Source organism: Pseudoliparis swirei, chromosome 13 (genome assembly GCF_029220125.1).
Source record: "Pseudoliparis swirei isolate HS2019 ecotype Mariana Trench chromosome 13, NWPU_hadal_v1, whole genome shotgun sequence".
Lineage (NCBI taxonomy): Eukaryota > Metazoa > Chordata > Actinopteri > Perciformes > Liparidae > Pseudoliparis > Pseudoliparis swirei.
In genome coordinates, this window is record NC_079400.1 from 10,655,411 (window position 1) to 10,667,444 (window position 12,034).

The 12,034-nt window shown below is 41.5% G+C and overlaps 1 protein-coding gene across 1 annotated transcript; it reads right to left on the minus strand.

The window, feature by feature from the left end:
- Window positions 1-1,760: 1,760 nt before the first annotated feature.
- Window positions 1,761-11,270, minus strand: pdk2a (pyruvate dehydrogenase kinase 2a). The gene is made up of 11 exons (XM_056430648.1): window positions 11,067-11,270; window positions 10,197-10,338; window positions 9,641-9,712; window positions 8,771-8,955; window positions 8,206-8,295; window positions 7,935-8,012; window positions 7,557-7,636; window positions 7,352-7,450; window positions 5,592-5,702; window positions 4,595-4,708; window positions 1,761-4,458 (listed from the first exon to the last, which is right to left on the minus strand). The coding sequence occupies exons 1-11, from the start codon at window positions 11,182-11,184 to the stop codon at window positions 4,315-4,317; spliced, it is 1,233 nt and encodes a 410-aa protein (XP_056286623.1). The 5' UTR covers window positions 11,185-11,270; the 3' UTR covers window positions 1,761-4,314.
- Window positions 11,271-12,034: the final 764 nt, after the last annotated feature.

Genomic DNA, 12,034 nt, shown 5'->3' on the forward strand with positions numbered 1-12,034 from the left:
TTAGAAATAATGATTAATATTTGAAGTATTAATTTTGTTCTTCAAACTTCAAGCTCAAAGGAAGGCCAGTTGTATAGCTTATATCACCAGCATAACTGTTTTCAGCTGTGCTAACATAATTGCACAAGGGTTTTCTAATCAGATACTAGTCTTCTAAGGCGATTAGCAAACACAATGTACCATTAGAACACTGGAGTGATAGTTGATGGAAATGGGCCTCTATACACCTCTGGAGATATTTCATTAGAAACCAGACGTTTCCACCTAGAATAGTCATTTACCACATTAACAATGTATAGTGTGTATTTTTGATTAATGTTATCTTTATTGAAAAAACAGTGCTTTTCTTTGAAAAATAAAGACATTTCTAAGTGACCCCAAACTTTTGAACGGTAGTGTATAATATTGAAGGATTAACATAATTATATTGAAGCTTATGCCGAGTCCACACACAGACAGGCAGGACTTATATGCTTCTAGAAAGGCAGAAGGACGAGAATAAATATTATAACATTGAACTGTTTAAAAAAAAAAGGGAAATGGATCCGACAGAAAATAGTTTTAAAAGGTTGAAAGGAAAATCAATTAATGGAAAATAAGAATACTTGGTTGCTTGTCAAATATGTAATTGTACTAGCAAGACTTTTAACTTTTAAATCACACTTTTCAAACCTTCCGTGACTGAATTTAGCTCGTACGGTTACAAGTTAACGATTATTTCTGCTATCGAATAATCTGACGATTATTATCCCCATCGATTTATAAATCGTTGGTCTATAAAATAAAAGATCAAACATGGATTTTAGTGCAATGGAAAGTTTAAATCGATGTGTTCAACTGGATCGAACAGGCCCAAAGCAAAACATGTGAGGTTTCTGGACACATTTCAGAAGCTGGAGCACAGAAAGAATAGAGAGTAATGTTCTGATCTCTTCATGCATTCAGTGACACGAGCTCAGCACAGTTCTGTTTGTGCACAACAACATCTGGGAGAAGGGAATAAAATTAATGTTGTTGCATAATTTATGAATCTTAAGCTTTGAGCTTGGCGAGCCGTACAAGATGACGCTGGAGCCTCAGCTCGACCGCCATCTGGGGACAACAGGTGCTCAGCACTTACGTAAAAAAGGTTCCTCGCTCACTTATTGTGTGAACACATTAAATTAATGTATTAATATCAGCATTCTGGGGGAAATATACAGGTTTTTTTTGTTACTCAGCATGAATTACTTTTAGATGGTAGATTTATTAATAAGAACAACATTATATAGGATAATATCACAAATATTAATACTATATTACTATATGACATTTAAAAATAGACTTTAAAATAAGGTTGTGCTAGATATTAAAGGAATGCATTTTTATTGAATTAATATTAATAGTTATCTCAATTATGTTTGCTGATGCTTTAGATTTAAGGTATATGACAATGACATGATCGATGTGGACTAATTCACGTTAGTGTGGGTTAATTAATTGCACAGGAAAAGTTAAATACATATCATATATTAAATTATGTTAAACAAGAGCAAAGATAACTGTTACAATCTCACCGATAAAAAGTTGCTCATGCTAAGGGGCTCAAAATGACGGCGTCAAAAAAAACACCCACCTAGTTGTTTATAAATATTATTTATTCACACTGTTTACTGAATTAAGTCTTTTAACCAGTTTAAACCCATAACTACCAAATATTCATCATATATAATATTCATCATATATAATATCATATAAATGTCAGTTTGCTTACATCAAGCCTCTGTTGTATATGACACACTTTAATGCATTATGTCAAACAGTGCATTGATCCATAATACAGCAGCGATGCCCCTAGTGGACACCAGGGAAATTGCATGTTCATAAATTTGTGAGAAAACTACACAATTGAAGCCAGGGCTCTATATTGAAAGGCTGATTTAACTGAATGCATTATTGGATACCTGAATGACACTGGGATCAACAATTTTGGTTTAAATGTAGACATTTTTTTAATTTGTTGACAGGTTAAAAAAATATATAAAGGAAGCAGACAATGTGTGAAACCGTGACCAGGGTCTACATACATACTGTAGAGCAGTTCACAGGACGGAGGCCATGTTAGTGCTAAAATTAAAATAAATAAATCACATGATGAACATATTAAATATGTCTGCATGTTCTTTTTCAAACATATTACCATATATACCAATATAAGTGTTTATTTCACACTTAACTTAAATGTTCAAAGTCACTCTCTTCACACCAGCATGAGGAGAAACTCAACCAATGTCTGAAAACGACCTCATCAGCATCTTAGTACAGGTGTTATTTTCACTGACTGGTTGCATACGTAGACGTGCAATTAGTACTTTATTATTAATTTTGACGCCACGGAGCCGTAAAACTGTAAACCTTGTGCTTTCTGTCAGTGCACATTCTGGACATGATCCACGGAGTGTTGAAGTGTGAAAAACGGTTAAAGCAGATTCACGTGAAGGCCTTGGATCTATCATCAAAATGAAAAGTGCAGAGTGAATCGCTCTTTAAAACATAATCAAACATGAGTCATTGGCATTGCTCCCCTTATGTTTTACACACACACACACTAGATGTTCCTGTGGCTGTAATGTAGCTGGCCCTGTTGCTATGGCGAGTCTAGTATCAGCCCTGTGTTTGCATAAGATAAGTAGAAGGGCACTGCTGGATTCTTTCACTCCTCCGTGGCTCTCTGGACACGTCAGCCGCTGCTGTAAACTGAGCCTCATTCACACCTGCAGGATACATACATATTAAAAATGAAATCTTAAAGTCAGTGGTCCGTTTTTTGATTTTCTTCTTTAAAAAAAAATGCTAACACGAGGGAGATTTATTTGTTGTCCCCAGTTTATTTTTGTTCCTTTTATTAAACTTATTACCCTTTTATTTATAATATACAAAATGTCTTTTTTCTTTAAATAAATAAAAAAATATATATATATTTACTAAAAACAATGCTCTTAAAAACATAAAAAGGTACTGTCCCCTAACACAATGTCATGCAAAGCACACAAATGATAATACACAACTGGTAGACACACACAATAAAGGCTGCCAAAGTACACACAGAACTTGTAGTGTGTATTATGCAGTGTGTAGGAAAACGAGTACCTCGAAATCAAGTACAGCAACAAGTAAATGTGCGGTTATCTTTCACTACTGCATTACTAACACTCACCTCCACCTCTTTTCAGAGAAAAATAAGCTTATTCTTTGTTATTAGAACTCCCTTTAGGCTCTCAGCCTTCAGGCTGCATGAGTCTCACATTCCCAAACAACCACAAGACCGTGACACACAGACAAAAGCATTGTGTACTTTACAGTTTTTCTATATTATTTAGACTGTATTCACACAATGTACAATCTTTCTAGTCGCGTATAGCTATAAAAAAAAAAACCTTTCAACTCTCAAGATACATTTAATACAAAAGAAATCTGTGTATTTTCAACAAACACATTAAGGACCCTGGAAATATGTCTCATATGGCACAGTGCAATAAACAAGCTGAGACTGGCCTCCCAGGTCCCTGCCGTGGTTTTAATAACACCGGCCTCAGCTGGAAGGGTTGAACCTCACTAACTAAAGTGGGGCCGACCCCCTGTGGCCGGCTCTAAAAGCATGCTCCATCACAGAGCACTGCTCTGTCAATCCTCTCTCTGTCTCCGTAATGAATGCAAACGAATGCACAGAAGAAGAATGGACTGCACTCAGCCAGAAAGACCGAGGCTAAGATAACGCCGTCCCTTATCAGTCGACGCGAAACACTGAGAATCATGAAAAGAATCCATGCAGAGAGCACAACAACGACTCCATTTTAAAAGTCGGACATTTGAACAGATCTACGGATCCACACAGTATTACAGTTCTCGGTGCAGCACGAGTATTAGTTCAGATACTTAAAGTATTTCGATGAAATGAGCCTTCGGGGTGACTCTTCCGGCAGGATCCTAAGCCTCCGTATGCCGCTGCTCAAACATCTGCAGCGTGTGGGGCGTCTTAAAACGGGAACATTTTAAACCCTCCTCTGCATCGGTCCTCTCCTACAGCTCCCCCGGACCACGCCCTTCCTCTCCGCTGCACACGGTGCAACACCGGAGCCGCATCTCCCGAAGTCCCGTCCAAAAGGACAACAGGGGGGGCGGGGCTAAAAACAACAATGAAGTTTGCTAAAAAAAAACTAACTTTAAAACGATTAGTTAAGTCTGGAGACGACTCTCTCATTAGGGAAAAAAGTTCCGCCGCACACATCGGAATATGAAGAAAACTGTGAAGGCTTCGTGGTACGTCGGCCATTTTCACTTGGGAACCTTATAGACGCTCAGATCCAGAGGCTCTTTACTGGGTATGCACCAGTCGTCCACTTCTTGGCTCACTTTGTAGTTCTTCAGAGCGGTTCTGTTGTACACCGGCAACCTCTCGATGGAGTCTGTGGACAGCGCCTGGGGGGGGGGGGGGGGGGGGAACGACCTGTTATTACAAATATCCTGTTATCCCTGACTTCACAGGTCCGCAGAGGTTTTTTTGTGTTCTGTGAGGCATTTCATCCCTCGGCTCTCACACTCGCGTCTGGCTCACCTTCAAGTAGATGACGGCGTCCGTGCCGTGGCCCTCCATGGAGTAGAGCTTCAGGTCCCCCTGGAAGTACTGGGCGTAGAGGCGGGAGATGGGCAGACCGTAGCCGAAGCCAGCCTATTCAGAGGGGGGGGGGGGGGTGAAGGAGTTAGGGAATTGTTTGCTGTGCCTATTGTGGATCCTCAGCGATGAGGCTTAAAGAATAAAGCCTTAGGGTCAATTTGACCCCATTCAATGTTTAATGTCGGTGTTCTTTCGGGTCAATTTGACCCCAGGCTGTTTTTCACTGTGTCAAACATATAAGAACTAGAATGGGCACTCGGTAGAGCGCATACCTTCGCATATCACAAGATTGGGCATTGAATTATGAACATTTTGGCATTAGTTGCATGCCAATTGGACAAAAATGTATCGTGCTATGGTAAAAAAAGATGTTGACCTTTCCATGACCTTGACCTTTGACCCGATTGATCCCAAAATCTAATCAAATGGTCCCCGGATAATAACCAATCATCCCACCAAATTTCATGCGATTCGGTTCAATACTTTTTGAGTTTTGCGAATAACACGCATACAAATAAATAAATAAATAAATACACGGCGATCAAAACATAACCTTCCGCATTTTCAATGCGAAGGTAAATATCAACTTTTTTATATATTTAAAGGGCTATTTAGGTAGTCAACAAACAAACATAAAGTACCTCACACTTAAACTTGGAAAACAATATTAATTCGAATAATTTTCTGGAGGTTTTAATTGCTGGGGTCAAATTGAACCCAGGGGTAAAATATGTCAGTAAATATAAAGGTAACAGGAGGGTGAAACATTGAATGGGGTCAAATTGACCCTAAGGTAACAGGAGGGTTAAACAGTAAGAGAGCCTAAATGAGCATTTTGATGCTCGTAGACCGGATAGAAATGTCACAAAAAGGCTATAATGTGTTGTGCAACAAAAAATTCATGATATATATATAATGTATATGCATCTCTACGTACCAGCGGAGGCCGTGTGTGCTCTCCCATCTGTGGAGTCGGAGCGGTGGAGAACATGTAGCTGAAGAAGTTCTCGATCCTCCGAAAGGGGACACCTCTACCCTTGTCGCTCACCTGCAGACGTGTGCGTGTGCGTGTGGAGGGGGGTGAGACACAGAGAGGTGAGACGGCGAGAGGACAGAGAACGACGCAAGGTCCTTCTTGAACAGCGCTGAGCCGTAAACAATAGAAGCCTGTCCTGAACACGTGGCCTCAACTCACACTCCGGCCTTTACTGCACATATCGTGAAGGTAAACTGGGAGAGGAGGGGAAAAAATGCATTGAAAAGAGATTGCGAACTGAATCAATAAGTTTTGATATCATTATATTGTAGCACGCCCGAGGCCGCCACCCGTGGGTTTCCCCCCCCAGCACCAAGGATCCGCCAGACCGCAAGAGGTTTGGTTCAACGACATATTTATTCGTCACTCACACGACACCGAGCAGACCGCACAACACGTGCCTCTGCTCACCCCCCTCTCCACTCTCGAGTGGCAGCTTTTATAAGGGTGGCCTCGGCTGCTGAGTGATTGCCAATCACCAGCAGCCGAGGCCAAATCAGACACAGCTGCCACATATATTAATTCCCACTTGTTGTCTTGTTTGCTCTACCTTCCTGTCACTTTATGCAGTATAACTGCAAACAGAACAACACACACAAAAAAAAAATACTTGTTCGCTGATCCCTGTCGCTATATTGTGCACATTCTCTAATAAAGTATATTAAAAAAAAAAAAAAATTCCCACTGGGGTTTTCCTCATGTAAATAAAATCCAACCGTTAAAAATGCTTTTCACCCTCAAAGCCTTCGGGAAATTTTTTTTTTCCCCACATGACTTGAGGAAGGATTTCTGCAGGAGGGCATTGATACTTATATTATCATCTTATGTCCTTCACAGACTATCAGATCAAACCAGAGGCAGCGACTCTTCTGTGAGGTCGTTAGTCAGTGGAGGCTGGTGGCTTTGTAGAGGACATGAATAACGTCTGTTTAAATGTCTCTCTGGCTGCTAAAGGTCCACTGGACTCCCCGCTGGGCTCTACCGGCGTCCATCTGTCGCTTGGAGCTGCACAGGAAGTGCACAGCGGCCTTTTTTGGAGCTTTTTCAGTGGAAACAGCTGGAATGGTGTCGAGAAGCTTTCAGTTTTTTGATGTATTTCTAATTGTTGCGGTTCATCTGTGACTTTATGAATGAGTCCCAACAAGCAGCATTATGATGGGCATTAAGACGAGTTATGAACGCACCACCTCATTAATCTCATCAGAGTTTAGTAGCTTTGTTTTACGGCCCACGTCAGATTAATTGACGGGGCAAAGTCGTTACATAACGGCTCTACCTGAGGATTTGGGCGTCAACGACAGAAAGAGTTGCCACGCTTTGAAAGCAGAGGCATTGTGTTCAATGTTGCTGTTTAATGAATTAATGTAACACTTAACTGATTTGAACGGTGGAAAAGATTAATTTAGTGAAAGCGTTTCATCTTTACAGGCTTCATTAAACCCGTTAACAACGTGCAGAGCTCAGAAACATTAAAAACACGCCCACAGACCAGTTTAAAAACTCGATCCACCTGCTATTAATAAGTATGTGAACATTATGGGGAGGCGGGGGGGGGACTCCTGGGAGAAAGAAGTCGCTGGTTGCTCTTCACACTTTTACAGAAATATCCAAATGTTGTATTTGTCTATGTCCAGAAGCTGTGCTTTGAACTTGCAACCCACCTTGATGGACATGTCCTCGTCTCCGAGGGACAACCTGACGTGAATGGGTGGGAGGGTGTTGCTGTTGTCATGAGTCTCAATTGTGGCCCTCATGGCGTTCTGCAAAGGAAAGGAAAATATGGAATGAGAAAAGACATTAAGAATGAATTTCACTGTATTTTAACACTCATTAGTCGGTAGTTAAGAACTACAGGATGTGTCGCACCTTGAAGAGCTCAAACAGCATGTGGTAGAGGTGAGAGGGCACGTACACGATGCTCATAGGGAGGTTCTTCTTCTTCTTGCCTGCACAAAAAGACAAATGGCTTCTTAATTCGTTCATTTAATTGTTGCCACGCTCTGGTTTTACGGGGCCGAGAGGGTCTCGCGAGTCAATATTGTCTGATGCGTTCAGCCCGTTGAGCCTTTTACTTGAGCTGCAGTGCTATAATTAGAGGCCTCTCTGGTCCAGCTGGCTGAACGCTAATTCACATGTAAACACTCGTACCGTACATGCACACAGAGGACGCTCCATTTGAATCTCTTGAATGAGCAGCGAGGCCTTCTGCCCTTTCGCATTAAGAATAGATGAATGTCAGCTTACTGCACATCTCCTGGAGGATCAGATCAGGGGAGCGGAGGTAGTACTGGTCACACAGCATCTTGGCACTGTGGAAAGCATCTGACCAAAGTAACATTTAAAAAAACACAATAGAAAAGGTCAGAAAGTATGATGACAATTCAAATAAAACAGGTGTTTTAAGTAGTAATCAATAGAGAGGTTCCCCGGAACTTCAGAGCTTAGAAAGGACACATCATTGTTGCACATCAAAACTAATACTTGACTTTTATGAAAAAACGTAGTTCATATTTACCCTGGACTACATCTCCGACTTCACACTGGGGTTCAATGCTCCCGATGATGTTTGGGTGGAGCGGGTTGAGGGTTCCATCGAAAATAAGAGCTGCAGGGAACAAAAGAACCAAACTGTGTCATCTGTAATGATCGGACCGCAAACGGTAAACAACAACAACAACAACATCAGTAAAAGTGTTGGTGCTACTGCCAACATTTTACAGTAATTAATTTCCTGTTTGCTTCCGTTTACACGCCCTGATAACTTTGCACCGCATGTTGCATGTTTATCTCTAACTTTATGATTTGTGAAGCCTGAGTCGACTCAAACGCTTCCGCAGGCAAACAAAAACATCCCATGTGAAAATCTATCTTGGATGTGATGATAATTATACTTTTTTTTTAAAAAGGCGACATGTTTTTTAACAATTATCTCTGGGTGCCGCGAAAGTGACAGCGAAGTTAAATAAAAACGTCACAAAAATATTCATTACAGACACAATGCAAAAATTATATAAAAACAAAAAATACTAGATCTCTCCAGCTGTGTTGAAAGTAAATGTAAACGACGTGAAGCTCCTCACTGTGCTGGTTGATGAGCATGCGAATAGAGATGCGGCTCATGTAGAAGCGGTCCAGGAAGTACTGGATGTTCTGGTTGGTCACCAGGTCCTGAGGGAAGGCCTCTTTGTATTCGATGATGCCCTGGGCCATAGTCGGCACCACATCGTTGTGCCGGTTTCTGATGGTCACCAAGGCGTCAACAAACCTGGGGGAGCACCGGAGAACAATCAGCAAAGAAACAAACATCTTCAGTTCGAACATCCTCTTCCCAAGAGCGGGATAAAAAAAAACACAATACGCAGCGTCAACACATTCAGGCTTAATTTAAAGCTACATGGAGGAACTTTCATTTATATTGATTTTAGCGTCCCCTGTGGACAAACGAGGTAGTGTTCCCGAACTCCAGAGTCCCTTTCGTGCCATGGTTATCAACCTTTTTTTAGTGATGTACCGCCTGAGAAATGTGTTTTCCCCCTAACCAGCCAAAGCATTTTGGGGTTAAAAATAAAGATTAAATACAACATCGCCGTGCCATCCGTCTCTGATGTAATATAGAATATATTTTATATATATTCTGTGTATTTCTTAAATAACTATTTGAAGTTATATTTTTTACAAATCCCACATAGCCCTTGGAGTGCCTTCACGTACCACCATTTGAGAACCACTGGTTTAGAAAACCTCTAATTTTACAGTCCCCGCACTGGTTCTGGCTCTCCCAGGATAAGAGACATCAATATTAATTCGAGACTGTTTCATAACTAGTTAAAAGTTCCTCACAGTGAATTCAAATATAAAAAAGGGGTGAAGGGAGTGTTGTTTGTGACCAGCCGTCCAGAATATCGTGAATAAACAAATATTGAGGTTGTAGAGGAAAACGAGGAACTTACTCTCCCAAGACTTTGAAGTCATCAGGATTCTTGTCTAGGAATTCAAGGATCTCCATTAAACTCTGGATGTACCTGACAAAAAAAACATTAAATAGTTCACACACATACAAACAGTGCAAAATTAAGGAAGAATGCGTGAACAAACAGTGCAGTGAGCCTTGCAGGAAAGTTCATGGTTTAAAAAAAATCTTGTTTTTCAAATATCTGCATTGTTTTGCCCTGAGGTCAGTCCTCACGAGAGGAAAGAAAAACAGCTTCAGAGATCAAGATCACGTGACGCGAGAGGAGAAACTAGGGCAGAGTTCAGCTGCTGAGAGCCTTTTGGAACGAATTCAAGTGGGACAACCGTCCTCCTTCATGGCCATAAACAGAGTCAACAGCTGAGACTGGAAACGCCCACCAGTCGGGGGGTCGGGGGGGGGGGGGGGGGGTCCATGAGTTCCTGAGAGAAACTCAGTTTTCCTCTTTTGTTTTGTCATAATGTGCCTCGGTCGAGAGGCGTTGCGTAACTTCCCATCACAACAACACGGAGACACACCGTCCCGGCTGGACTCACCAGCTCTGCACCGTCTGCACCGACGCGGTCGTGAGCAGCTTGTTGGGCAGCAGGTTGATCTCCTTCATGATGTTGGAAAGCCTCACTGGGAGCTCCTGTCTCAGGAACACAAAGGACGTCTTCTCACAGGCGTTGATGGAACCTGAGTCGGCCGCGGGAGAGGAGCGAGCCGAGCGGAGGCCACAGGTGGACGAGCAGATTGGGAGGAAATCAATAGATTCATCATTTAAGGAGAAGAAAAAATTAAACATGAAAAATTAAACATGAAAAACATTTTTGAGTTTGCAACCGACAGTTGGTTGGACACTCTAAAAAAGTAAGAGGAAACATAGGAAATTAACCAATAGTGAATGTGATCATTAGAGGATTCCTATATTATTGATATTAAAATGTGGAATATTGATTTTGGATGGACTGTTTGGACAAAACAAACAATATTATCTGTTTGTAATAGTATCTGACTTTTCGACCACACGACTATTTGAGTAATATAATTAAACAACTAATAGATAATGAAGATAACCAAAATAATAATAATGATTATCATTAATAAATACTGAATATACATTTTGCTCAGCAACTAACACTGAATTCCTCTGCTCACTCTGCACGACAGTTCATTTGCAACCTGCTGAAAGACTTTATTAAACAATCTATATGAAAGTTATTTATCAGAAGGAGGAACTCGAGGTGTCTTTTCCTCCGGGCCCACTTCGTGCAGTACCATATGACGCAATAACGCTCCGCACTGCGAGCTGCTTCAAGCAAACCCTCCGCAGAGCAGCCGGCCACCCCGAAGACGTGCACGATCTGAGTTTCTGACTTACTTCTGTCCACAATCAACCCGTCAGATCGCGGATCGATACTCACCGAAATCGAGGAATTGCTTCATGGAGAGCGGCGAGGGAGAGAATTTAGAGAAATGCTCGATGTGTTTAGGAACGCTGGCCAACGCGGCGTTCTTCATGATGAACCTCACGAACTTCATTATTATTACTATTATTATTGTTGTTATTGTTGTTGATGTTTTTGCTGCTGCGGAGGTGTCGAGGATGCAGTAAGGTCCGATGCTAAGTTATGAGTGTCCCCGTCTGACGGCCGGGCAGACAGGAGGGGCGACCGCCGAAGAGTAGCGAGCCCCAGCCAATAGGAAGGCCGGGTTCTTCCTATTTATCTTCCAGGCTGGCCAATGGGAAGTGCTGAGGGCGAAGAGGGGCGGGGCTAGTGAAGTTTCGATGCTCTGGGTCTGTAATCTCCTCCGAGCGGCAGCTTCTCCCTCGATTACATAAAGAGGTGATTGACTAGGCCGTGGTGGAGCAAACAACCTCCTGAATGAACTAAATGTGGCTCACAGCCGGTTCACTGGAGGACAGGGAAGTATTTCCACACCAAATTGGGGGAACTATTTGTTTATTTATATTTTATTTACCTTTTGCATCATAGTCAAGAGACAGCAAAATACACACATCAAAACTAACATGCCAGAGGGGCAACCGCAGAGGATACGAAAGATACACAGGAATGAATTCTAAATAAATAAAAACGTTAATTAATAATATAAAAAAGTGTGATTGTGTACTTATGTTTGTATGGCCTTGTTGTTGGTACAGGACTTCATAGTTTGTATATAAAGTTCAAACAATAAACTAACTTGTAAACTTACACTTGTGATTATAGAATTTGGCAAGAATATTGAATAGGTCATTTCTGTATGGAACTGGTTTAGTGCCCATGGGCTGTTGTCATTCAAGATTCAAGATTCAAGATGTTTTATTTGTCACATACACACACAGGGTGTGCAGTGAAATGAAAGTGGCAATGCTCAGCAGGAATGTGCA